This window comes from Condylura cristata, unplaced genomic scaffold, assembly GCF_000260355.1.
Source record: "Condylura cristata isolate star-nosed mole 26May11 unplaced genomic scaffold, ConCri1.0 scaffold00009, whole genome shotgun sequence".
Classification (NCBI taxonomy): domain Eukaryota; kingdom Metazoa; phylum Chordata; class Mammalia; order Eulipotyphla; family Talpidae; genus Condylura; species Condylura cristata.
The window spans coordinates 11,055,105-11,082,568 of NW_004567110.1; the positions used below are offsets into that span (position 1 = coordinate 11,055,105).

General features: G+C 48.8%; 3 protein-coding genes across 10 annotated transcripts in view; 2 read left to right on the plus strand and 1 right to left on the minus strand.

Annotated features, from left to right (window-relative positions):
• MTSS1 (metastasis suppressor 1) overlaps nt 1–10,802 on the plus strand; it is a 110,753-nt gene extending 99,951 nt beyond the window's left edge. For 2 of the 6 annotated variants that reach the window (XM_012723006.1, XM_012723007.1), the window contains 5 exons: nt 615–825; nt 4,721–4,915; nt 6,086–6,259; nt 6,582–6,744; nt 7,912–10,802. In XM_012723006.1, coding sequence (XP_012578460.1) covers nt 615–825; nt 4,721–4,915; nt 6,086–6,259; nt 6,582–6,744; nt 7,912–8,612 — 1,444 coding nt within the window. In that variant the 3' untranslated portion in view covers nt 8,613–10,802. Of the gene's footprint in view, nt 1–614; nt 826–3,662; nt 3,783–4,720; nt 4,916–6,085; nt 6,260–6,581; nt 6,745–7,911 lie in introns of all 6 variants that reach the window. The other 4 variants (XM_012723005.1, XM_012723004.1, XM_012723009.1 and 1 more) reach the window with 4 other exon arrangements.
• Nucleotides 10,803–11,498: 696 nt separating this feature from the next.
• On the minus strand, nt 11,499–18,135 carry NDUFB9 (NADH dehydrogenase (ubiquinone) 1 beta subcomplex, 9, 22kDa). The gene is made up of 4 exons (XM_004679599.2): nt 17,995–18,135; nt 14,865–15,057; nt 14,227–14,340; nt 11,499–11,718 (listed from the first exon to the last, which is right to left on the minus strand). The coding sequence occupies exons 1-4, from the start codon at nt 18,093–18,095 to the stop codon at nt 11,587–11,589; spliced, it is 540 nt and encodes a 179-aa protein (XP_004679656.1). The 5' UTR covers nt 18,096–18,135; the 3' UTR covers nt 11,499–11,586.
• Nucleotides 18,136–18,195: 60 nt separating this feature from the next.
• Nucleotides 18,196–27,464, plus strand: part of TATDN1 (TatD DNase domain containing 1) — a 26,043-nt gene continuing 16,774 nt past the window's right edge. The window contains exons 1-3 of one of the 3 annotated variants that reach the window (XM_004679600.2): nt 18,196–18,235; nt 22,636–22,701; nt 25,002–25,051. In XM_004679600.2, coding sequence (XP_004679657.1) covers nt 18,214–18,235; nt 22,636–22,701; nt 25,002–25,051 — 138 coding nt within the window. In that variant the 5' untranslated portion in view covers nt 18,196–18,213. The other 2 variants (XM_012723036.1, XM_012723037.1) reach the window with 2 other exon arrangements.

Here is a 27,464-nt window from a genome sequence, read left to right on the forward strand (position 1 = left end):
CTGGTATATGCGCCCTGATCTTTTTGATGGGAAAACACCTGTGGTCAGGACAAGACCATTCACGGAAGTGTCGCCTTTGTTAGTAGAGGTTGGGTTGACACAAACACAGCTCATGAGCTGGTGTTCTGGTTTACCGTGGTCTTGAAACACACTCCCCTGGGGGAAATCTTGAGGCCTCATTGGCTGCTGCACCCCCAGACCTGGTGACTGGGTGCCCTTTGTCACCTGGCCCCAGATGGCCCAGCTCAGGAGACACTTGCACGTTCCATCTGGGTCACCTTGTAGCTTCAGTTTACAGACAAGCGGATACAATAACCCCGTCTCTTTCCATGCCTGGGACAGAGTCCCCTAGCTTTGAGGCAGGTGGCACGAGGCGCTTGACTCCAGTGCCACAGGCTTCCACTCGGGCACGGCCGGAAAGCTGGCTCCTGGTGGCTGAGTCTTCCCCCAGTGGACGGGAAAACCTTTTGTTTACCAGCTTAGTGCTTGGGCTTCGAAAGCCCATTCTGCGCTGTGCTTCCCTCCTGCCTCTGCCCCTCGGTTTCTGCTCTCCTCCTGCCTCGTGCCACCCTTCTCTACCCTCCATGCCGGCGACCTCTGCTTGTGCCCTGCAGCAGCCTGAACAGCGTCAACAGCAGCGACTCCCGGTCCAGCGGCTCCCACTCTCACTCCCCCAGCTCCCACTACCGCTACCGCAGCTCCAACCTGGCCCAGCAGGCGCCCGTGCGGCTCTCCAGCGTGTCCTCCCACGACTCAGGGTTCATGTCCCAGGACGCCTTCCAGTCCAAGTCGCCGTCCCCCATGCCGCCAGAGGCCCCCAGCCAGGTAAGGGCGCCCTCGCTTCCAGGCGCGGCTGTGGTGCTGGTGTCCTGAGCGCTTCGGTGGCTGAAGCCCCTGCAACCCCGACCGTCGGTGGCCGATGTGGACAGACCCCTCTTGTGACAACAGAAACCTCTGCCAATTTCCCACTGTCGGCTCGGTTGTTCCCCAAAAGGAGATGCGATAATTTGGGTTTGAGGCTCGTCTCCGTGGTGGTGACGGTTGAGTCACCGTGTTGATCTGAGGGAGTTCTCACGTGTCAGTCGACGGCCTCACACGGGTTTGGCTGCTCCCTGGCCGCCCCTGTCAAGGCCCAGGTTAGCGTGACACCAGCTGTACAGGTACCGGCAGACGGTGACAGCCACCTCTGCCAGCCTCCGGTTCCCTCTTACTGATAACGATTCCATCATGGGACTCTGCCTGAGAACCGTCCTTGGCGTTCCCTCAACTTGGTATTGCTTTCTTGAGAAAGAGTGAGCAGCAGAAGCTTTGCAGACCGTCCCGTTGGCACTTTGTTTCCAGGAGAAGGGGAGGCGCAGAGGGGTGGGGGGTAGATGGCACCAGGCCCCCCAGCCCAGCCCACCCAGAGGAAGCAGGAGCTGGGCGGAGCACGGGGCACCCGCCCGCTGCTCCCTCTGGCCTCTTTCTGCCGGTGCCGGTGGAAAAGCAGCACAGCCTCCAGCGCCCGGGGCCCATCACGCCGGCTGCTGGGAGGCCGGCAGCTTCCAGCCCGGCCGCGCGTTTTGAGACTGACCACAGCCTGGGGTTGGGACCCGCTCCCCTGGGATGGGGCACACGCCTGTCCTGTTCATCCAGGTGATGAGTGTGCCACACAGTCTGAACCTCTGCTGTGTGGCAGGCATTTTCCTGGGAGCCTCTGCACGGCTCAGTCCTGCCAACAAAAACGCAGAGTTGTGTCGCGGAAGTGGAGGCTCAGAGGCGTAAGTGCCGCAGTGCCTGCAGGCTGGGGACCTAGGACAGCGTTTCTGGCAGCTGGTCCAGGGCCCTTCCTGCTCTTCCTCCGCTGGAAGGCACCCTTAAGAGAGTTTGAAAGAGCACTTTTTGGTGAGGAAGCATCTGAGCTTTTGGGGGGAGTCTGGGCCAGGAAGTACTCACCTGACCTGAGGTTGGCAAAGCCCATACCTCCTGGCTCAGCCACTCACTCCCCTTGGCCCGTTCCAGCCGTCCAGGGGGCTGTGTCCTTGCTCTGCCTCCTGGGACAGCTACTCAGTTGAAGCCAGGAGCCAGAGCTCTCTGGGTCTGGCTCTAACATGCCGCTCCCAGCTGGGGTGCTCGAGCTTGCTGTCTGTGGCACGACCTGTCTGCCCTCAGCCTGCACAGCACTAACACATACTTGTGAGTCTCGTAAGCTGTGTGTGTGCCTGGGTGGGCGGAAACGACCTTACCATTCACCAAAGCTGTTCTAACATGCAGCATAATCCTGTGTGCATTTTAAATCAACTGACAGACTAACAAAGGGCTGTGTGCTGACTCCCTTAAAAAGAAAATGGCCGTGAGCTTCAGCCCCAGACAGTGCAGCAGCAATGCCAGTATTTCTGCCCGGTGTGGTGGACTTCAGTCTGAAGCCAGAGCCCAAGATGATGCCAGGCTAGCAGCTCCTGAGTAGTCTCCTAAGTCCAGGGCTGCTGCGGAATTCAGAGTTCTATTCTTAAAAAGAATTCTACAGCTGCTTATAGGTAGAGGGGAAATGTCAGGAAGGTGTGCAAGTCACGTAGGCCACTACTTAGGGCGGGAGAAAGGGAGACTCAGGGCAGGGCCCTTCATTTCTCCGCTGAGCGTTAACGGCTGTAAACGAAGCCACGTAGCACTGAGAAGTTGCAAAAACGTGTCCGAACCCCAAACCATCAAACGTGGAGCCTGGGGCAGCCTGTGCTCGCTGCAGCCCGCCGGGCTGAGCTGCTGGCCCGTCTCTGTGGCACCTTACTCCGAACTAAAGCTCTGTCCCTGTGCAGTGGGTGAACAGCAGCATGAATCTAGCCTCCTTGACTGCACGCAGGGACACTTCTGAGGAGGTGACAGCAGAGGAACGTCAGGCTTATTTAAACAGACTGGGCTGAGCCAGCTGGCCCTTGACAGTGGAACAGAATGAGGAGCAAGAACCCCCATGAGCTGGAGTCAGAACCCTGGGTGGATGGGGGTGCATTTACTTGGAAGAGATGGTCAATGTCACCCATCCTTCCTGGTTTGGCCTTTGGGCCAGTCCAGGACTAGATATTGGACATGCTTGTGCCCTGGTGGCACTGGGAGCCCGCTGGTGGCACTGGGAGCCCCCTGGTGGCCGAAGTTTAATAAAGACCCCCAGGAAGCAATGTGCCAACCACCCAAATCTCGGCATCATTCCTCAGGCAGACAAGCTTAAGAGCCTGTCTCCTGAAGCTGCAGCTTCACAGCTGAAACCTCCCCGGGGCCGCAGGCAATGTGAGAGGAAGGGAGAGGCCAGGCACTGGAGCGCCCCTTGGCGCACCCAGGGCCAAGCCCAGGCGGCCGCACATGGCGCTTGCCGCCTCGCACGGGCGGAACACCCTTGACCGCATGCCCTGTCCGGGCCGCGCGCCCCCGCCGGGGCCTGGGGCGTCTGCAGCCCACGGGGCCTCCCGCTTCTTGCCCAGAGCTTGAAGGCAGGGGTAGCTTTGGGAAGAAGAATAACCCTAACTCTCTGCTTCTCTCATCCTTCCCTCTTCTGTGTATGTCTGTCTCTGTGCGTGCCCTTCCCCCCCCCCGCCCCTCATCTCTTCTTTTTGATTTATTGTTATTTCTCGGTGGCGTGTGATCTGGATTCTGTTGGTCCCCTCGTGTGCCCCCCCACCCCCACCCCGCTGCAGAACTCGTCCAGCTCGGCCTCCTCTGAAGCCTCTGAAACCTGCCAGTCAGTGAGCGAGTGCAGCTCGCCCAGCTCGGTCAGCTCAGGCTCCACCATGGGCGCCTGGGCGTCCACGGAGAAGGTGACCGGCTGGGGGCGTGTCCGGCAGGCAGCCCCGCCCCGGGAAGCGCAAGCCCCGCCCCGGGAAGCGCAAGCCCCGCCCCGGGAAGCGCAAGCCCCGCCCCGGGAAGCGCAAGCCCCGCCCCGGGAAGCGCAAGCCCCGCCCCGGGAAGCGCAAGCCCCGCCCCGGGAAGCTCAGCCTCTAGCAGAGCGCCCCCTCTTGGGGACAGGGGGAGGACAAGGCTGAGGGCTTTTTCTTGCAAGGTGCCTGGCTCCTGCTGCCTGGGGGTGACCTGGGGCCCCTCCCGAGGGCAAGGAGGCAGTATGGGGAACTCGGCTGTGTGAAGGCTTCTCCCCTGCTCCCCGGACGAGTGTTGTGTGCCCGCACATCCCCTGCCCCTCCCAAGTACCCTTCTACCGTGGCCTCCCTGTTCCATAACGTTGGACGTGACATTTCACCATGTCCCAGGCTGTGTGCTCTTCTGCCATTCGGTTGCGAGCCCCCTCGCGCCCTCCCCGGATTCGGAGTCCGCTCCTGGGTGTGATGATGTTAGAACCGTAGCACGAACAGAATCAGTTGAAAATGATGTAGGACTTGGAAATCTGAATAATGAGCTAAGAAATCGCTCTTGCCATGGAGTTGTGTTTCATCAGTTAAAAACCGTCAAACGCCACCAAACAAGGACGCTGGGCAGTTCCCAAACGAGGCTAAAACTGCAGCTGAGCCGTTTCTGGCCCGAATGCCCCTTGGTGTCGCTGTGCCCACTGCACGCTGGCGCTCCGGCACCAGGGTCATGCACAGCATGAGCAGCTCTGAGCAGCAGGGCCCCAACTTGTTTTATTTATTTATAAGTGTCCGGGTCCCCCCCCCTTTGAATGTCAATGCCATCTTGTATCTCCACATTCATCCTGTTTTATTAATTTTTTTTTCCTTTTCCCCCTTTTTTGTTTTGTTTCCAGTTGTCTAACGGGTTTTCTCACTATAGTTTATCAAGTGAGTCCCATGGGGGGCCCGTGGGGGCAAGCCTTTCCCCTCATTGCCTGCCTGCCTCCCGCCTGCTCCCTCGGGTCACCTCTGCCCACCTTCCAGACTACGCTCATTATTACACCATCGGGCCCGGCATGTTCCCGTCATCTCAAATCCCTAGCTGGAAGGTTTGTGTCTCTCCTCTCCTCTCTCCTCCCTCCTCCCCTCTCATTGCCTCGGTGCTCACCCCATTTCTGTCCCTCAGTCTTGACCCTGGTCCCCCTCACCCTCCTCCTTTCACACTTTGCCTTCTTCCCCATAACACCTCTCCCTAAGTAAGTGCCTGCTCGGGAGAAAAGGCTGCAGGCATATCGGAGGTAGAACTTTCCACATGGAGCTGAAATTGGGGAGGCTCCCTTTAGGGATATTAGTGGGGTCCTGCTGGAGAGTAGACAGACCCAGATGTGGCTCTGTGGGGCTCTCAGTTTGAAGTTGAAGCTCCCGTTTTTCCCCCCTGGGGTGGCCTGGAGGGACTGTCCTCCCTGGCCACACTCTCTAAATTTCCCCCTAATGAGTCCCTTACTGGGCCATGGTAGCAGAACCACAACCCCAAGTATGTTTTATCAAACACAGTATGTTTTATCTTAGAAGTACATGCAGCCTTTTTCACGTTAAAGCGTATTTGCTTTAATACAAAAGCATATTTTTGAAACGACCTCCTGGCAAGTCCAGTTGATGCCAGGAGGAAGGACATCCTGTTTTGAGAGAGAGTCCCTAATTTGAAGAGTAGATCCCTAGTCTCGGCTTCATCCCGCCCAGGCAGTGTGCACCCCTGACTCCCCAACTTGTCTGCTGGCCCAGAGGCCTTCGCCTCCTGTATGTGGGCCCAGAGGCCACATCTTACAGGGCCCTTTGGGGCGGGTTTTCCTTGCAATGGAGAAGTTCAGCCTCAGGGAGCAGGTGAGGGTCCTTCAGTGCCCTCTGGTGGCCACTGCTGAAGTGCCGGCATTAGGGCTGTTTCAGGAAGCGTTCCTTTAGTCATCTGAAGGGTGGGCCTGGTCCCTGGGGCTGTGCTCTGCCTTTAGAACCTTGGATCGTAGTTCCAAAGTTAGACGGCTGTTAAATAAGTCTCACAGGCTGGCTGTTGAGAACTTTTAATTTGGGGACAGATAGAAGGAAAGGGGTGGTCCCAGAGGGGCCCTAAAGACTTTCCCACTCCCTTCTTTGAGTGGGTGAGGGCAGGAAGGGGTCCACTGGCTTCCCCAGCTAAGCAGCCCCAGCCTTCTGGGGTGGCTGCGTAGAGGGCTCTCCGCCTCCACTCAGGCGGAGCCTCCTCTGCTGACCACCCTGTTCTATAGGACTGGGCCAAGCCAGGACCTTACGATCAGCCTCTGGTGAACACCCTCCAGCGCCGTAAGGAGAAGCGGGAGCCGGACCCCAGTGGCGGAGGGCCCGCTGCCATGGGTGGCGTCCCCGCAGCTGCCGAAGAGGCTCAGAGACCACGGAGCATGACCGTGTCGGCTGCTGCCAGGGTGAGGCTCCTGCTCCCTGTGGCCACCGAGGCCCTCTGGACACCTGACTGGTACCCATGAGTGGCCAGCCGGGTGTTGGTGTCAGCCCTGCACCCGGAGGGTCCTAACCCCTCCCCTTCCCCATGCATTTGAAAAGCCCCACCCAGGGAGAAAAGAGGGGAATAATGTGGGCTCCGACAGAAGAATTTTGTAGAGCCTGGGTAGAACCCCACAGGGAGTATTGACAGGAGTGACACTGACACACACACACACACACACACACACACCCGTCTGAGAGGCCCGGGGGTCATGGCTGGGGGGGTCTCTCTCCTCCGACCTGCAGCCTGGGGAGGAGATGGAGGCTTGCGAGGAGCTGGCCCTGGCCCTGGCCCGGGGCCTGCAGCTGGACACCCAGAGGAGCAGCCGGGACTCGCTGCAGTGCTCCAGCGGCTACAGCACCCAGACCACCACCCCATGCTGCTCCGAGGACACCATCCCCTCCCAAGGTACGAGGCAGACTGGGGTTCACGGTTGGATTTCCTGAGCAGTTCAGGTGGGGGTGCCCCTCCTCAGGGGAGGACTCCTTTCACCTGCCCCGTAAGCCCCTGCAAGCCCTGGATGAAAGCATCTCATCCTCTTGGAATGCTTTGAAGATGTGCTTTGCCTGGTCACGTAGGGGACAGCTAGGGGGGTGAGCCCCTCACTTCCTGGCTTTCCACTCCTGGGGTACACAGGGTAGTTCCCCATTTGAACTGAGGCAGATCATTCGTGTGTTAGCCTTTATTTGCCCATTTGATCTTCATAGTCACTTCAGTGATAAATATCTTTGCCCCCTTTTATATCTGTGGAAACTGGAGTTCCTTGGTTGGTCTTGATTTCCAATGAAAGCAGTGGAGCTGCAGTTTGAGCCTACGTTCTGCAGGGAGTCTCAAGTCCAGGCTGAGCCTGTTTCAGCGAATGCCTTAATCGACCTGCCTCCCTCACGCCCACTCCCTCTTCTCACCACACACCCCCGACCCCCCAGTAAAGCAAGTAGCAGCCTTAACAGCAAGAATGCACCTGGAATGGCCGGCCAAAATCTCCGAGTCTTCGGGGAGGACCTTTAGGCTTCCTGGGGCCGTGTCTGGAGACATTTGTGATCATTCTGGATGGGGTACTGCTGACATCTGGTAGCTGCCAGGCAGACAGCACAGCCCCCGACAATTGATCTGATGTACTGTCCAGTGGTGCTGCCCAGGTGACCCCTTTTCAGGGAAGTGCACGCACATCAGTGCGGGCCCCGTCTTGGCGCTGTGTCGCTAGGGCCTCACTGGCCACTCCGCTCCTTGTCTGGCCCTCCCTGACCAGTTAATTACGAGGCTACATTGCTGGAGGCTCCTCACTCGCGTCCAGTTCTGGCCTGAGGATCCAAATTGATCTTATCCCACACCCCCCCCCCCCCAAGAGCTGCTCAGAGGTAGCTTGGCAGCAGCCTGACCATTTTGCCTTCTCCTCTGATTGGTATTTGAGTGTTTCTTGTGCCCAGTGCTGACCCGGGTGCTCGAGGGACGGCACTGAAGACAGCACAGACCCCCCGGGGGAGGCTTGGGATGAGACAGGGCAAAACCCTTGCGCAACAGAATCAGAAGTCAAAGCTGGTGCCTTGGCGCTCTCTAATCAAGCCCTTTCATCAGTTTCAGATTATGATTATTTCTCTGTAAGTGGTGATCAGGAAGCAGATCAGCAGGAGTTTGACAAATCCTCCACCATCCCGAGAAACAGCGACATCAGCCAGTCCTACCGACGGATGTTCCAGGCCAAGCGCCCAGCCTCAACTGCTGGCCTCCCCACCACCCTCGGACCTGCTGTGGTCACCCCAGGGGTTGCAACCATCCGACGGACCCCTTCCACCAAGCCTTCTGTCCGCCGGGGGACCATCGGAGCTGCTCCTATCCCCATCAAGACGCCTGTGATCCCTGTCAAGACCCCGACCGTCCCAGACCTCCCTGGGGTGTTGCCTGCCCCTCCAGACGGGGCAGAGGAGCGGGGTGAGCACAGCCCCGAGTCTCCATCTGTGGGTGAGGGCCCCCAAGGTGTCACCAGCATGCCCTCCTCAATGTGGAGTGGCCGAGCCTCCGTCAACCCTCCTCTTCCAGGCCTGAAGCCAAGTATCCCTGAGGAACACAGACAGGCGATTCCAGAAAGCGAGGCTGAAGACCAGGAAAGGGACCCCGCAAGTGCCACCGCCGCCCCCGGCCAGGTTCCAGAGGGCGACCCTGCAGACCTGAGCCCCAGAGATAGCCCGCAAGGAGAAGACATGCTGAACGCCATCCGAAGGGGCGTGAAACTGAAGAAGACCGTGACGAACGACCGCTCAGCCCCTCGCTTCTCCTAGGCACGCCCCGACGCCGCCAGGGGGAGCTGCCTCACTACTCAGACCTGCTTCGTCGCGATCCATTCCAATCTGTGATCAAACGAGATTTTGTAGGCCAACCGAGAATACAGCTCTTTTGAAAGTACTCAACACCTTTAGATAAGAATTAAAAGCTACATATGTAACTGACATAATCCTGATCTTTTAATTTGTAAATACTGACAGTTTTCTTTCTGCACATTTTAATCTTAGTTTCCCTTTTGATTTTTCTGAAGGTGCCAAATTCCATTTAACTTTTTTACAAGTCTTTGTAAAATTTTAAATGCAAGGGGAGGGGGGTTGGGATAGGGAATCTCGAAGTAGTTAATTTCAGAAAAAGGATAACTGTACTTTTTCTTTTCTCTTTTTTTCTGCAAGCTTTTGTAGCTGCATTGTAGTAGTCTGGCTTAGAAGCAAATTCAAGTTATTTTAATGTACACACAAGAAATAAGGGGATAAGGGGTAAAATCTTCCTTTACAATTCTATGTTCTGGATGAAAAGAGCAGGACTAACAATTGATGAGCAATATTCTGGAAAATGGTAGACTGTGTTGGGCTGGGGGGGCGGGCCGAGGGAGGGGCACACTGTCAGCATAGCCAATCCTGTTACCTTTAAGAGTAGCCTTGTAAGTTGAATTTCTAGTAGCTTCCTGGTAAATGCATCCGAGTAAGCCATGCTGGATCGCAGTGCTTGTTTCTGTAGGTGTTTAAGGACTTCCTTTCTCCGATTCCTCTTGACCGCACACAGCACCCACCTCCAGCCCCATGCATGCTGCCGCCCTTGGGTAGGCATAGGAACCTCACACTTCTGTTTCTCATCTGTTGTACCCACCTTTCTCGAATCCAAATACATCCAAAAGGATAAGGCAGTTTTTTAAAATGTGAATTTAAATAAGACAGCAGGGAATTCTTAGATATAGCAAATGCCTTTTACTTAACTGTGCCCAGCAGGCTGGGCATGTTAAAAAGCCCAAATATTTTGGAAAAAAAAAAAAAAAAAAACAACTCAAGCGGATCTCACAAGGGTAGCCAGCTTGGAGTCTAGCAACTTGCCAACGTGTTTACCAATCTGGGGGCTTGTTTTTCTACCTTCTTTTAAATAAATGGCAGTTAATTGGCTTCATACTAAACATTGAAGAGAGGATGATTTATTTATTGTCACTGGGAATCTGACCATGATGCTGTCCCTTTTTTTTTGGATTTTAGGTAATGTTTTTGGAATGGATTTATGTCTTTTAAGTGGAAGTTAAATTTGCTATAATACCCATCCCCTAATGCCAACAGAGATTTGTAGGCTTGAAGACAAATGTGCTGAAGACAGCCAGCTGCTTAGCAGTCGGGTCAGCTGAACGTGTGTATTTGTGACGGAATCTCTCCAGGAATGGTTTGCTGGGCCCCGCAGACCCCGCAGCTCCTGTTGGCCCTAGTCTTCAGTGACATAATCTTATGCTTTAATACATAACTGCATTGGATGTGAGAGTAACGCACCTGTATAGCTGTTGTTCTATATATAAACACTTAACACTGCTGTGATTGCTCAAGAACATTTTATGTTCCGGCTTTAAAGCAAAGGCATGATTATTAGAAACTATTTAAGCTTTTTTTCTTTGAAAAACAAGCTCCTTTTACAGAATATAAGCAACAGTAGTGCCTGCGGTTTAGCCCACCAATCTGATGACTAACAGTAGCTGATGCATTGTGCATATGACGCTTGAGATGGTTTTTGCTAAAGCAGAAATCACTGCAAGGTGATCACAATAAATAAAAGTGGTATTTTAAACCTTTGAAATAAATGGATGTAACTGTACCTTGGTACAGCTTTTCACTTGTTTAGTTTTTAAACGTTAGTAATAATCTGAATAAATTTAATATAAAATGTTGCCAAATTCAATGTAGACAGAATGTGACAAAACACCCTGGGTAGTTCTGTTTGTGTTTTTGCATATTGTAAAAGCAGTGTCACAGCTAAAAATAAAGAATTGTTTCTAAAGGTAAATTATTGTGGTTTAGTTGCTAGTTTGTATGAGAGTTGACCTCTCCTGTGCAGTTTTTTGTTCTTAACTTGTATAAATAACTACTGTGTAATGTGTCTCCCCCTTCTACCTTGTAACAGTTGCTTCAGCCTACATTATAAATAAAGAACCACTAGAAAAAAGTCATCCTGTACTTCAAGTCTCATTGACACTCACTTGACGCCTTAGTCAAATGCTAGAAGATGAGACTCAACTTGCGCTTACCTGGAAGCCTAACACGTTACTCAGTGACGGAGATGAGCCCAGGCCTCGAGCTGCCTGTCACTGCAGTTGAGGTACCAAGAACTCAAAGTTGCAAGCTTTGGCAGACAGCCTAAATTTTTGAAGTTTCTTTAAAAGGTAAAGCCATTTTTAAAGAGTTCTGCTCTATTCTTAGCCTGGAGTCTGTAAGTAAAAAGCCAATGGACAATAAAGCAGAACTGGAAAGCTGCCTCCAAAATTAGTGTCACAAACCATTTCACCCCAGACTGGACCCTTGAACCCCAACCAGCTACCAACCTCTGCTGGTCGGAGAATGACCTATGCCCCTGCTCACTGGCTCAACGTGTGGGGAGTGTGGGGCTGTCTTTTTAATCAAATTAAGGCTCCATTGTGGAAGCTTTAGAAAACTAAAAAGATTTTAAGTCCCATTACAGGCCTATCTTCTCATTTCTGATTTATTACTTCCGTCCCCTTGCTCATCAAGCCCTCACCTTGAGTGCTGCATCGCTCGCCCAGCTGGCAGCGTGCTTCAGTGTGACTGACTGGGGAGGCACAACTGCGCGAGCTCACAGCACAGGGTTGGAAGAAGACCGGCCCAGGCGCCCTCTAGCAGAAGAACACAGCAGCCACGGCAGACTGTTGAGGTTTTATTAGGGCAAGTGTGTATATGCACTCTGACTCTTCACTTGCCAGCACGACGGCTGAGGGCCTCCTCCCTTCCTCTACGTGGGCCGCTCCCGGGGCCTGGTCACAATATGCCACCACAGTGGGGGCAAGTCACCCTCCTTTCGGGCAGGGGGCAAAGCTTCAGTTTTGGGACCACCAGGTGGGGTTTCCTCTTGCAGTTGCTTAACCTAGAAGGGAGCAAAGGAAGAGCAATGAGAACAGGAGTGAGGCTGACGCCTGGGCCTCTGCTAGCGGCGTGCCAGCCGTTTCTCCAGTGTGTCATGTCACGCACTGTACGTGCTCCTCTCCACGTGCACCTGCTCTTGGGCTCGGTATGCTGTTCTCCTTAAAGGTTCTCCCAGTCTTAAAACAGCAGAGTTGTGAAACCTTCTTCCTCCTCATCATGCAAAGCCACAATTAATCATTCCAATTCCCTTGTGAGAGTCCTCCCAAACATTTTTCTGTCTCCTGTAAGTATTCTACAAAAGCACCATTAAGAAACCTCAAGGCCTACATGTGTTATGGGTGTTAATATTAAACCCTTCCACATAACCAACTGGGACATTTCTATGTGCATGAAAATGCCCCTCTGTTCTGCCTGCTGTTCTACCCATGCTTCTCCAAGACTATCACTAGAAGAGGAGACCTAAAAGACCTATTGGCAAGACAATGATTTTTGATGTTTCCTTCAGAAAAATGACGTCCTGAGTTGTGGCTATCCCAGGCCTCAAACACACGTGCCATTTAATGTTGAGGCACAGGAGGAAGAGCTGAGTGGAGAAGAGCTAACAGTGAACAAGGGCAGGACGAACCTGCTGCATGGCTTTCAGCCAAGCTGAGAATTCCCTAAAGTACATGCTCTCCTCAGTCACAGGGGCTTTCCTTCCGGTCCACCTAAGCCAGGACTCCCGTCAGGGCCATCCTGGGCCTCATCACCTGAACCAGCACAACTTTCAAAACCATGAACTTAAATATCCCTCTCAATAGCCAGTAGCCCCACTGAATGCTCCCATAAAAGGAATCTTGCAACGCAGGGACCGCCCTTCGTGGGTCGTCCCTTTTCTGCCTCCACCTCCTGCCTTTATTCCCTTCTTAGTCCAGCATAGATTCCAACACCAGCCCCTCCCTTTAAACAACCTCAAGCCCCAATGGACTAACTGCACCACCCACCTTCAAGCCTACACCCCTACTTGAGATAAAAATACTGGGATAAGTTGGTGCCATGACACGAATTGTGCCCACTTCCTGTGGGCCTACAGCGTGACACAGCGATGTCCCGCTCTCCCCCAAGCTCCTTCCCTAGGGCTATTGTATCTGTCCAGGCTGCATGCATGCTGTGCCCACTGTGTGGTTTCTCCTCTTAAGTCACTCAAAAAAGGGAGAAAGTATCTGAGGAAATGTGTCATTTTCCCATCATGAAACTTCTGACAGGATTATATTTACATACACTGTCCAAATATCAGGGAGTGAAGAAACCTCTCAAAGGCTTCTGTACATGGGCGGGATCCCGTTCCTCTTCTCTAACCCCTTTCAGTCATCCCCTCTCCAACACCTCCTCCTCCCCCAGCTGCCCTAACCAGCGTGCGTACACTGCCACTTCCCGTCAAAGAAAGGAACTCCTTGGTCTTGGCCTCCACCTACTGCCTCCAATCTGTTTTCAGCAAACCTTCCAGAGTCATCTCCCTGTCTTCCCTTCCTCGCCTTCTGCTGCTCTTATCAGTGTGCTCTGATACTCCAGAAAAGGCTCGAGTCAAGGCCAAAATCCCAGTCCTCTATTCTACATTTTGGCAACGTTCAGCAAAGCTGATTTTACCTGTCCAATCTGGAAATACATGCTTTGGGCTCTGCCCACCCCTAGCAGGATGCACCCTGTCTCCTTTCCCTCTCTTCCACGGGGCTTCCCAACTCTCCTCCACAACCTCGTGAGGGCCTCCCATATTTCCAGGGCTTCACATTTCTGCTTCTAGTTCAAATTTGTCCTTTGAGTGTTTTATCCCTACATCCAAAGCCATCTACTGACATCTGCTCTTGACATTCCAGGATTCTCAAATTTAACAATGTTAAATTTAGCAAATTTAAACTGAAGCTGACTGCTGTGTTGACATTTCTTTTTCCGGTCTTTGGTACCTCAATCACCACCACCACCACCAAGCTCCAGACATTAATGCTTAGAACCTGGAAGTCCTTTCTGTTTCCTCCTGTTCCCTACAACTCTCCCACCCCACCCATTCAATCTTTATGTTCCTCCAAATCCACCCTCCTGTTGCCGCTGTAATCTTTTGACTAAACTACTGCAATAACCCTCTCCCCATTCAGCTCGCCCCCGCCAATCTATTTTACACAGACTGAGCTCAAAAAACGCAAATCAAGTATCATGAGTGAAAAATGCCCAAAGGACTGGTAGAAAAGAATCTGAAAGAGTATCGTGGTACACAAGGCCAGACGAAGGGCTGAGGAGGACAAAAGCACTCAAAACAGACACTCCCCGAAGAGCGGGTGTATACTGCAGCTCGGTGCGAGAGGGCTGCAAACGTCTAGGTGAACACACCTAGAACCAAAGCACACCTGCGAGGGAGGGGCCTGGCTGACCGACATCGCTAGCACCTGGACGACTGCCCACAGGGGACAAAGCCTGAGCTCCTTCACGGGTGGACCACACGGGCCACACTAGAAGGTACAGTGCAGGGAAAACTCACCTCGCGTTCCCAGCTCTCCTTTCGCAGTTTCTTCCACTGCTCTCTCTTGGCAAAGTAGTCAGGATACATTGCCTTCTCAGAAGGATGCCAGGTATCTAAGCACCAATCAGGAACCTGGCAGGAGAGCAAGTCACGTGTCAGCCCCAGGATGATACATGTATATGCCACCAAGAGCATCTGCTCAGGAGAGAGGCAAAAATCTGGGTGCATCTTTTATAGCACTGCAAGCCCCAGGATGTTACCGATACTACGCCTCAGACAGAAGGCAGGCAGGGCTCAGCAAGGAGAATGCCCCGTGCACAGCATAATGCTGACAAGATGCTGAGGAGCACAAGGTCGGCCATTTGTCTTCTTGAATAACCAGACTGGCTTCATGTCATTTGGAAATGACAACCAGAATTCCTCCGAAATACTAAGCATCAATCCAAATTAGTCCACATTCAGTATCTGCCAAGTATTTAGCAACCTGCCCCGCTGAAACTCTTACTCAAAGACCTCAGAGTTGCATCTGGAAAGTAAATATCCTCTGGAAGAGAGAAAACTGACTCCCCAAGAGGACAGCCGTCAGACGCCTCCCGGCCGTCAAGCAGGCGACCCCAGGCTGCCGTGGGGGATGCAGGAGCGTGGTCCCCCCCTACCTTGTAACACTCGTAGCGCTCGTAGGAGGTGCCCCCGGGGGAGTCGGGGAAGATGTAGGGCTGCGGGTGCTGCTTGTGCCAGAACTCTTCCTCCCCCGCCCGCAGCAGCTGGGTGGCTCGCACCATGTCCTTTTCATTCTTATGTTTGTCAAAGCGGGCTCGCAACAAGCAAGCAAAGTACCGGTACTTGTCCCTGAAACCAAAAGGATTTTGGAAATTGGAAATGTCACCTACGAGATGGGCAGCATTACAGGCTGAGCCTTCTTCCCCCGGGCCCCAGGGCGAGTGGCATCACTTTGCGTCCGCTGCTGCCCTCTGAACACTAACCACCACCGCGCCATTACATACCTCCTGCGCCCTTCCCCCCCTGCCCCCCAAGTAATGGTGACTTAACCAAAAAGGAAAAAGACAGTTATAAAAGAGAAAGGCCATCTACTCTGCTGAAACGCTCAGCATCCACTCCATGACAGCTTCCTGGATTCCCCCGCATTGTGCGAAGCACTCGGCTAAATTCTGGAGATACAGGGATGAGTCAAGAAGAGGTGTCATGTGGTGGGTCAGCATCGTTTGAATCAGACAGACCTGGGTTTGGTTCCTGACTCTGACACTGTGCACCATGTTGGGCAAGTCAGTTTGGTTCCAGAAGAAACCGTGGGCAGAGGTCATGTAGGAGGCTTTGAGAGTAATGCAGGCTACGATGGGAAAGGCCTAAAGCAGGCGATTGTGCTGACAGACAGGAGACAGGAGAAAACACGCCAGCTACAAAGTTAGGAGAGTGGCACTGAAGCCAGGGCTTGGGACTGAATCTCAGCTCTGCTGTGTACCGTGTGCTCAGGCATATCGCTTATGGCTCTGTGCAAGTGCAGTAACAGTGTCTGTACCTTCAGACTGTCCTCGAGACTTGGTAAGATGAAATACATCTACTCGCTTCCTACCACCTCAGTGCTCAATGTTGGCCACCGGTATTATGACACTGGGAGAAAATTTATAAAAATTAAGGTCCACTGATGCATGCCTTAAAAGTATGTGCCACTGTCAAAGTGGGAAGTCGTTGGGAACAGCTCTCGGATTTAAAGTTGAGTGACAATTATTAGTAATGCCATTAAGACAGAGATTTTGGGGAGAATCAGAATTGGGTAGTGAAAAGAAATGTAAAGAATTTAGACAAGCTGAGTCTCAGAGAACTATAGGTGATTTAACAGTTGGAAATACAAACATATGAACACAGGTGGTAGCCAAGTCCCAGAAGTAGATGAGGCTGCCCAACCTTATACAGCAATAGCTGGAGGCCTAGGATGTAACCAGGGAGAGAAAACAATAATGAGGGCAGGTGGAAGACAAATCAATGAAGCAAGATGTCCATGAGGTTATAAAGCACCAAATTAGTATCATCACAGTAGTTACTTTCCTCCATGATTATTTCTATATTCTCAGGTACAATCCGGATGGCTTGACTTCACCTCTCAAGATTGATAAATTTGTTATCCATCTACATGGCCATCTTCCCTATTAACCCTCAAGACACAGATAAGAGAACTTGTTAGCCTTTGTTTATTCAGCATCCAGCACAGATCTTGAATTGCAAATTCTGTCAGATAACTGAATAAGGAAAAGTCAGAGAAGAAACTAGCAACCCCACACAGCTAAGGCAGCTATCTTCTTGGCCAGTGAGGACAGCGAGTCAATGACCTTTTGGTAATCACAATGTGCAGACGGGGTCAAAGATGCCTTCTACAACTCTTCCTACTCTTCTACTGCCGAGAGGTTTTCTCAGAACCCTTTCTCCCAGGAGGACATTTTGGGATTCTGATTTGGGTGTGAAACACTGGCTATCACACATGTTGGGCTGTCACCCATTATCACACTTCATCTGGGTCGCCAAAGTGTTTAAGGCTGCTTTATGACTACTCTCAGACAGAGGAAAGGAGGAAATCATGTGGGGTGTGCAGGTAGGACTGGGTGAAGCTAAACATGAGAGCTGGTGTGTGGGGGGGGAGACTGATGCTTGGGAGTTAAAACATCTGACTGATTCCTGGGCCAGCAACTTACCAGCAGTATAGCCTTGAGCTAAATCTTGTTAAACTAAAAAAAAACAGATCAGCTCAGAAAATTCCTCAAGCTGTCAGAATCAGTTTGATTTAGCTAACTTTACAAGACTAACTTGACCTAGGTAATTTCTCATTTAGGCCCCTGAAAATTGTAAGCAAAACTTAATTTCCCAAAATTGATGTGTCCACCACTAGCCAACTCTCTATCATTTAAAAATATTCTGTCAGACCTCCCTGGTGGTACAAGGTGTTAGGTTGACTCAGTGCTATGAAGCTGTCTGCAGCCCCTGTAGCAAGTTCAATCCTTGGGCATGAAGCTGACACACATGGCGTGGCAGACCTCTCCTGACTCCCTGCTGCTCCCCTCAGCAGTGTGCTTCATAGATCTACCTGTTCTGCTCCCCACTCTGTCTCTGGTGAATCCTCTCAACCCTCCTTGAACCTCTGGCTAGGCCCCAGCTCTTGTATGCATAAATAGGATAAAATCTTTTAAAAATTCCAATATCATAATGAATCACTGTTAACAACAGTCGCTGCCTTCTCCCTTCATAAGCTGCTTTAGAACTGTACCTCTCTGAGCTTCATTCCATGCTTTGGTTTGAGTGCACCAGGTTTATAAACTCTCTTTTTGGTGCCTGTGTCAACTTTCATTGGTTTTACTTTTGTTCTGTCTGAACTTTTGATACTCTCTGTGCCTCTGTATCTTCATCTGTAAACTACGGCTAAATAATGTCTAATTCTTAGGATAACACACATTTTATTGCTGCAGACTTTAGGAACGGAAATGTCATGCAAAAGACAGTATTTGGTGAACACTGGCTGCATGACAACTTTCCTGTGCTTCTCTTCATGCAAGTCCCGCGTCCGTTTTCTATAAAGAAAACTCAAGCCCGGGCCAGACGCGCAACTCGCAGGTACAGGCCATGACGTCGACTCCAACCCTGGGCTACGGGACGGCTCCCCGGGGCGAAGGGCCACCTTCCCATTCCGTCCCCAAAGTCCTTGAACCGCCGGTCTCCCGGGGCCTCCCCGCCTCCTGGCGGTCCCTGGGACACCCCCCGGCCTTGGGGCCCTTCTCGCACCTGTGGATGCACCAGGACTCCAGGTGGCGCAGCGACCGCTTGTAAAGCCGTAATACCTTCTGCTGGTGGGTCAGGTAGGCCGCCGGCGCTGAGAACGCCATGACGGCCGGCTCACCTTCAGCCGCCGCGGGGCCTCCTGGGAAACAGGAAGCTGGCGGTCAGGAGGCGGGACGAGCTGCCGTCACTTCCGCTTCCCGGGGAGGACCCGAGACCGCAGTCATGAGTCGCTTTAAGTTCGTAGGTAAGCGTGTTTTCCGGACCTCATGCGCGTCTGCTGCGAGTCCGGCTCCGTCGCTGTGGCCACGGGCTGGGACTGGAAATGTCCCAGTGTTTGAAGGTTGGCAAGGCACGCCGTGGGCGAGCGAGTGGGGCGCATCTGGGTACCCGGGATGTCAAGGCTTTCCGGGAGGTGCTTGACTGGAAATTCATGAACTACACAATTATGATGTACGCTCCTTTCAGTATATGGGTGTGATCAATAAAAATAGAAAAAAGGAGGTGAAAGGCCAGAAAGGCCCGTCCCACTCTTCCTCTCCCTCCCTCCTGCGTGCACCACTTCCTGCCTCTCCCGCCTCCCGGGCTTGTGGGGACCCCTTCAGTCAATAACTCATTCGTATTGTTACCCAACCTTTTGGGGGGACCTGGCACCCGCTCCCTGCTCTGCTGGCATCACCATCTGGTGAAAAAAATGCGGGACACAAACAGATAAAAACTAGTTCTGCTACTCAGCAAGTGCAAGAACTCTTTCAGCATCAGTCGCGCAAAAGGGAGCCTGCGACCCGAACCGGCGGAGCGAGCATATTCACTACCAGGCACTGAGGGAAATCGGGGCAGCCTGGGAGAGCTAGCGTGGGAAGGTGGCGTGGGGTTGCAGTGGCTGGCTGAGTTTCGTTTTGCTGCACGTAGAGTGGGGCTCTGCTGAAGGCTTTTGCCTGGGAGCATTCATTCAGTAAGTCATGGGGTGCCAGTGTACCCGCAACCTTGAACTGTGAGATACACATGGGGTGGAGCCCCATGATCCTAGGCTTCGCGGGGCCCCTAACTACCTGTAAGTGGAAAATGATGGGCACATCTGCGCGTGAGTAAGGTAACCTTGGCAGCGACTGTGCAGGTTGTGTGGAAGATCGGGGGCTAGGGGGGAGCAGAGAGGCAGTTTAGGGCTAGAGTTAAGGTAGTGGAAAGGGGAGAGAAATGAGATGTGTGTACTCAGCATCTGGCAGCGGCGTGTTCACGGCAGGAGAGGGACAGTGAACAGCGATGATGACTGAGGGTTGGGGTGAATACCAGAATGCGAGATGGAAGCTGTCGGGGTGGCAGTGCGTGGAGGTGTAGTGGGAGCCACTGGACTAGGTTAAGTGACGTTCTTAGAGGACGTCGGGTGAGATGCCAGTACACAATGGTAAGTGTAGTCTGCCCTCGGGAGAGAGGTTAGGAGTAAACACGTATATCTGCGAGTTTTGCAAAGTTAGCTTTTTTTTCGTTTCCACAAATACTGGGTTAAGTACTGTGAGTATGAAAAGTTGATGGTGCGGTTTTCAGACAGAGGTATGTTCAGTCAAACTTAGGTACAGGCAAAGAGGATGCAGAGAATTTTACTAAAATGCTGTAGGGAAAATCAGTGGAGTTGAAGAGTAAGTCCTCAGAGTTGTAGATACTTTTCAGGAGTGGCTCTGGCAGGCTCTCCGCTCCAATCTGTGTTGTAGTTGGTGAGGAAGGTGGGCTAAGAACCATGACACGCTCCAGAAAATGAAGGCACTTATTTTGTAGAAAAGTGTGTGTGGTATCAAACTAAATCCAGGTCTGAAGCCATGTCTCCTTAAATCTGTACTCTGTATAGCTTCCAGAGAGGTCTGTATAAAATAACATTTTCATTTCCACTGCATTTTTCTTCTGCTTTAAAGGTTTTAGGGGATGCTTTTATCTTGCAGAAGTTTTTAGAGTGTTTGGGGCCATAATGTCCTCTCTGCCTCTAGTGTCTTACTACCCACTTGTCTGGTTGATTTTTCTTGTTCTTTAAGATTTTGTAATTCCAGTTCATCTTGTAATTATTTATATAGCATCCTCTCCCACTACACCACACTCTTAAGTCAGATGCTTAGTGCTTTTTATCTTTGTTTCCCAGGAGTTTAGTATAGTGACTGTTTCACTGAATAAGTATGAATGACTGGGCAAAATAATATTTTGTTTTAGCGGTAGGGCAATAAGAAAATTAATGAAGGTATCTGAACCAGATAAGCTAGAAAAGACTTTACTACAGAAGTTTAGTGAAGTATGTATTTTTTTCTATATGAGCTCCTTCAGTTCCACTCTCCTAAGGTAACCATTGTTAATTTACCTTCCCAAATGTAGTAAAATATTTATACAGACACATAAATATATATGCACATGGACCTCTCTGGTGGCAGCTCTCCGCAGCCACTGCAGCACTAAGTTCAATCCCTGGCCAGGGAGGTGACCCACATAGTGCAGCCTACGTCTCTTGTCTCTCCACTGACCCCCCCTCAGCAGTAGATTTTCTGCATTTCAGTAGATCTTCTTGTTCTGCTACCCACTCTGTCTCTGGTGAATCCTCTCACCACCCACCACACTAACCTGTACACCTCTGGCCTATGCCCCAGTTATTGTTTGCATAAATAAATAAATCTTTAAAAAATAATAAAACAATGTTTTTGAAAAATGCACAGATAAATCAGATACACTTCTTTAAACAAAAATGGGTTGTACTATATAGTCTCTGTCAGCTGGCTTACTCTGATAGCTATCCTTATTCTGTCATAAAAATATTCTGCCTGTCCATCATGACTAAACATCTCAGACCCATTGAAGACTGGTTCCTGAAACAATTGAGTGAAAAATTAAACCTGCCTTTGACTTTTGATTTAAGACAGCAGACTACCCCAGGTTATAATCCTGCATTTTGCATAACATGTGCCTATACCTAGTTTCAATTACAGGTGAGGGATAAGTGAAGCAGAACTTTTTTTTTCCTTTGGGGGGAACACCTACCTCAACATTGTATCCCAGGTTATACTTAGCAGCTAATTTATTTGACTTTGTTGAGTAAATGGCTTCAATCTGTAATAGCAGTAACAACCTATACTTAATGGTTGTCAGGTGATGGGATTTGGAATGCAGAGGTGCCTCCCCTTACAAGCATCAGTGCTTTGAAGGTGACCCATCACAAGTTCACGACACAGAGGGCTGACAGGGATGTCATCAGTGGTGTGTTAGTCCCCTGCATTCACAAGATGTGTGTGGCTGTCTTTTGTTTACCTTTGAAATGATGTAGTGCCCTTTTATACTGAAAAGATATTCTCCCCTCTAAGTCTTCTAAAGTAAACCTGAGAGAATCCAGGGAATGTGTTTCAGACTGTCTGGCACACCCTCTAATTTGAGAAGCAAAGCAAAGCGATTCCGATCCAAGTGGCCTCCCCACCACCACGAAGTGAGCCTGTGAGACAGCAGTGGGCAGTACTAGTGACTTCCTCTTGGGGCGTCCAGCTATTTCAGGTTTATCTAAGTTGTGTTTTTTTTTTTGTTTGTTTGTTTGTTTGTTTTTTTTAAGATTTATTTATTTGTTCATACCGAACTGGAGTACAGGCCAGAGGTGCAGGGGTGGTGAGAGGATTCACCAGAGACAGAATGGGAAGCAGAGCAGGCTGACTGACGAAGTACACTGCTGAGGGGAGCAGCGAGCAGGTCAGGAGAGGTCTGGCATGCCTCATGGATCACCTCTGGGGCAGGGATGGAACTCATGCTAAAGTGGCTTTAGCTTCTTAGTGCTGTGCTTTAACCTGCTGCACCACCAGGGAGGGCCCTAAGTTGTGTTCTTTTAACAGGACTCTCACCCGCCCTGTGTCCCTTTGAAGCAGGCTGGTTAGTGCTTCTGGTTGGGCTTTTTAATGGGGCTTATTTCCTGGTTTTTGTCTTGCATTCTCTTGGACAGCCTGGTGATTCACTCACTGCAAATATTTACTGAATCTCTTCTGTGTCCGCCACCTGCTGTGCTAAATGATAGGATAGGAATCAGTTGTTGGCAAAAACTTGCTCAGGTCTAGTGGTAGAGTAAAGCCACCTCAGAAGTGCAGGAATTCTGACTCCAAAACCTGTTTCCTTGCATAGCTGCAGTTCTCCACTTCATTGTAATTCTTAGAACTTGCTCACAGGTGGAATACTTTCAGACCATCAGACCCCTTCGTATTGATTGAGAACAAATCAGTTGTGAGCCAGTGCAACACAGAAGCAGCGACTTCCTTTCCGCTCTAGGAGATAGAGCAGGCTCTGAGCATGTGCGGATGTAGAATATCCACCCTGTTCACTACCTTATAAGTCTTAGCGTCCTGCAAGCTCTAGCTCCTATTCTGTGTACCGCAGCGCCAGTGTCTACTTGTGATATTTCTAGATTGTATGTTAATGGGTCTGCCTTGCCCAGTGTGCAGTTATTTTCCTGAGTGCTTGAGTTATGTCTTACTCACCCTTGTATAGCTGGTATCTACAGTATAGCAGACATTAGGCTCTTAGATGTCCTTTGAGCAAATGAATGTGTGAATGATTCTTTCAGCAACAAGAGTTTTTATTTAAAATAGTTTCAAATAGAGGCGTTTAATGACTAGTCACTTATTTTACTTTTGCTTTTCACAGATATTGGTATCAACTTGACAGATCCTATGTTCAGAGGGATTTATAGGGGGATTCAAAAACATCAAGGTAAATGTCTCCTTTTTTAAGGTAAATAATTTCTCCATGAAGACAAATTTTGTCCCTGAAGAAGAGCTTAAAAGGCATCATCCGAGCCTCCCTGGTGAAGCAAGAGTTAAATCACAGTGGTATCAAGATATTGCCAGCCACTGAGGCATGAGCTAGGTCCCTGGACAGGGAGTGACCCACATGGTGCAGCAGAGCTCTCCTGTCTTGCCCACTCCCCCCTTCATCAGTAGATCTGCCTGTTCTGCTCCCCACTTTGTCGCTGGTGAATCCTGTCACCACCCCATACCTTAGGCCTATACCCCAATTTTGGTATGCACAAAGTATCTAAATCTTTTTAAAACAAAAGCATATTTTCTTTTAAAGATTTTTATTTATTGATGCATACAGAACTGGGGTACAGGCCAGAGGTTCAGAGGCGGTGAGAGGATTCATCAGAGAGGGAGTGGGGAGCAGAACAGGCTGAGGGACGAAATACACTGCTGAGGGGAGCAGCAGGTGGGTCAGGCGAAGTCTGCTGCGCCATGTGAGTCACCTCCAAGAAGGGGATCAAGCTCATGCTGAAGTGGCTTTAGCTTCTTAGTGAGTGCTGTGCATTAACCCGCTGGGCCACCAGGGAGGGCCCACAAAAGCATATTCTACTGTTCCATTAAAGTATTAATGGACTTATGCATCTTGGGTAAAACTATAAACAAAGTGAAACATATAATCTACATTGATAAAGCTATGAGAGAACATTTATACACCTGTTACAAAGTGTTAACTAGGCCTTTCCTGGGTGTAGAGATTTATAATACTGAATATAAAACTTTATAACCATCTGCACAAAAGCCCAGCAAAAGTTGATGTTTTAATTAGTGTTTTTAGCAGGTGAGCAGTAGGATACAGAATTCAAAAATCTACTTTTTCAAAAACATTTCCAACTAGGTGACAAATGGCAGTGTGACCAGGCAGGGGTGCGCTGGGTGAGGTCTGTCCTGTCTTGCCCTCGAGGCCCAGGGTGTATGGGGAGAGGCAGCAGTACCCCAACAGTCGCTGACGAGCTTAGCCAAAGGAGAACAGCTTATACTCTTAAAATACCAACTTCACTTAAAAGGTATTTTTGTCCCTTGTGGTAACTAAGCAGGAAATGATGGTAACAAGTTTTTGAAAGCAGAATTTCGCTAATAAGGAAGCCTGTGAATATTGCTTTAGAAAAGTACCATACTTGTTACTATGTAAATACAAACAGAAAATTCTGCTTTGATTGTACATTTCAACCTGCTAAATCAGTAGCTAATCTTACTGTATCTCTAGGTGAGACTTAGTGAAAACTCTGAATATATGTAGTATTAGATGCCACTAGAAAGAAGAAAGGTGAATATAAGCTTTCATAAGTCTTACCTCAAAATTTACCATTTCAGCTTCCTGTAGAAGTTTAGATGGTGTTTTTATGTGTTATGTATACTGTAAAACTACTGAAAATAAAGAATTTACTTTTTGCTTTTCTTGCCTTTGTAGCACTTCATAGATTTCTTTCTTTGTATACACATTTGTGGAATTTCATTGTGATCAGTTTCAGCCCTCTGACTCACAATATTGAGCAAAACTGCTGCTTTGCCTTACTTAGTGTAAGGTTACTAGATGGTTAATTATTGTCTAAAAAATTTTTAGCTACTCTAGAAGGAATAGTAATTGAATGCTGATCACATTTTTTGTGATACATAAATATGAATTAATAAATGAATTTTTATGGTATAATTGTTTCATTGTGCCAGCCATTTCTTGGGATTAATGAGCGGAGTAATTAGTATTGCTCTCCCGAGAAAAGTTTAGCATTACTTAACAGTGAATTTTGGGGGGAAATAAAAAGCAGTTGTCAAGGAAAACAAAAATTAATGAATTTAATTATAGAAATTACAGCATTAACTAAAATTCCAAAGAAATACTATCTTTTAGAAGCATTACCACTGTACCCTGAAAAGCCCTATTTAAAAAAAAAATGCAATACCAGTAAGTTTCAAAATCAGGGCAAGTGATTTAAACAGTAGTAAGCAAATTCCTCTTTAGTTTGACCCTCCTAATTTTTCTTACTTACCCCTGTTGGATAAAAATGTGATTAAACTTACAACTATCCATCTACTTTGCTTTATACGGATTTAAGTTACCACTGGTTCTATTCTTTTTATATAAATATTCATCAGGTAGTGTTGATTTGACTTTGGTTTATTAAAATGTGTTACCATGTATTTTTATTTCAAGAAGGGCTAGTTAAGTACTGAGTTTTATTTACCAGGTTTTCTTAATATGCGACTCTTTTACAGATGACTTAGAGGCTATAATACAGAGAGCTGTCCAGATGGGTGTAAAAAAGGTAACTCAGTTTTGATACTCTTGGGATCTTTTAGAAACTAATTCTGTTTAAAATACTGCAGAATAGAAGAAAAGTCTACATAGTGACATTAGTTAATGAAATGAAATATCAAGATTCTCTCATCACAGCAATTTAATTGACACAGACCTCATGATCAGAAATAATGGTAAATGGCAAGGTCTCTGAAAATTTTTTAAAACCTATGTGAAATATCGAGCTTCCTTTTATAACATCACTTAGCACTTGTAAAGACAAAGCAGCCATAAAAAGACATGGATTTGCCTCTAAGTTTAGCTTTTGTGGTGGAGGTATAGATATCTGTAACTGAGAGGACACTTTCATTTTGTGATGATGACTTCATTATCAGGTAAATTCCTACTCTCAAGCAAATCGATACTAGTTCAGTGTCATTATTAGAAGAGCCGTTTCTTTAAAGAGCACACTAGCCCGTACGTGCACAGGCCTACGCAGGTGCGTGCGCATGCAGTAAGGTTAAGTTCCGCAGTGTGCTGTGCTGAACGCTCAGTAGTGGCGGCTTCTCGGTTGAATGGCGGCCGTTTTAGATGATGAAGCCGCTGACTAGTGAGTTCTTTCATCTCCAACTCCAAAATTGTATTTGTCGTTATGTACAAGTAGTAAGAAAAGATTAAAGTTACAACATTAATTTCTCATGATGTGGGCATTCTGTTTGGTAAGTCAGTTAGCAAGTTTTGTTTTTTTTTTCCTGCAAACTCAAACTATACCAAGCTCCTGAATTTCAGCCAGTAATAATTTCAGCCAGTCTTTACATTTCTAGTCACGTGCAATATCAGCTTATAAGTGACAGAGCTGAAGTGAAATTTACTTGAATGAGTTCTAAATTAAAATTTAATTCAACATGTTGCAGCTGAAAGCAACCTAGTAGCAGTTACAGGCATAGATGTGGTATCAGAAACATGGTTTCCATTTCCAGCTTCCTCCTTCCTAGCTTTGTAACCTGCTTCATCTCACTAGACTTCATTTTTCTCATCTGTAAATAGTGAACAGAAGAATCTAATTGTCGGGGGTTAAGTAAAATAGGGAGTGGTGCACTTGGTGTTACACCCAGCATAAACCACCCGCAATGTGTGCACGGTGGAAGCTTCCACCATCATCGTTGCCGTAGTCCTCACTTGTAAATTGGCAGATGAAATTTTGCTCTCTTACCTTGCTGATTTTACAACTACTTTGGTAAGTTAGGTTTAAAAAAAAAGACTTGATTAGAAACTATTTTGCATAACTGAAGTCTTGGATGTGGTCAACTTGTTGAGTTTTAAAGAACTAGGTAGTAAACAAGACAGTTTTCCCAATACTGTTGTTACCATTTTAATCCTGTGTTTTACAGATAGTAGATATTTATTAATGGCTGTATGTTCCCTGAATACAGACTCAAAGTCTGTCATAAAAAAGTTGAAGTTGCTGTGTGAAAATGTCTGCTTATCATTTGCTCTTTCTCCTATATTTTGAATATTTCAAAGTATGATTTAAAAATACAGTCAGCAAGCTGTGATCACTTCTTCGAAGGTGCATTTAAGCAGAACTGCTTTTGTAGTCGCCATCAACACTATGCTTTGTAGTGTTTTTTTTTTCCTTTTCACATCTTAGCAAAGATGGTGTTCTCACACTGAGTACATCTAGTGACTCTCTGTAGATATACATTGCTTTGATTGAGCTACACCTTTTCCTACAAAGAATGAATCATTTAGCCCAGTGATTCTCAGACTTTCTTGCCTCAGTTTTCCTCCACATTCCTATTGAGGACCTCAGGGAGCTTCTCTTTATGTAGGTTTTGACTATGAGCATACCATATTCTAAGTTAAAACTCAAGAAATTTTTAATGTCTAGTAATTCACTTAAAAGTAACAAAATCATGTAACAGAAAACGTGAATTTTTATGAAAAGTATTTTGCAAACCAAAAAAAAAGTTTCATGACATGAGTGAAATTAGTTTACGTCTCTTTAATGTCTGGATTAGTAGGAGATAACTTCACTTTCTGTTTCTGCATTCAGCCTCTGAACACCTCAGTGTAGCCTCTGGAACACCTCATTGCATGCTGATGACAGAATGAGGGTGAAAACGACAAATAGCCTATTATGAAAATAGTTTTGACCTCTTGTGCCCTGGTAGCTCTGGGACCCAAGACTGGGAGTATTGTTGAATTAGGCAGCACTGTTGAATCACTGACTTAGATGAACAGAATTCTGAATTCAGTGGTCTTTAGTTATTCCAGTCTCCCTAAAAACATGGTCTCTGTCCTCAAGGAACTCCTGTCTAAATGAAAGAGAGACATTAAGTATGTTTTAACAAGAAAGTGGCAAATTCTATATGACATTCATAGTGTGTGTGTGTGTGTGTGTGTGTGTGTGTGTGTGTGTGTGTGTGTGTGTGTGTGTG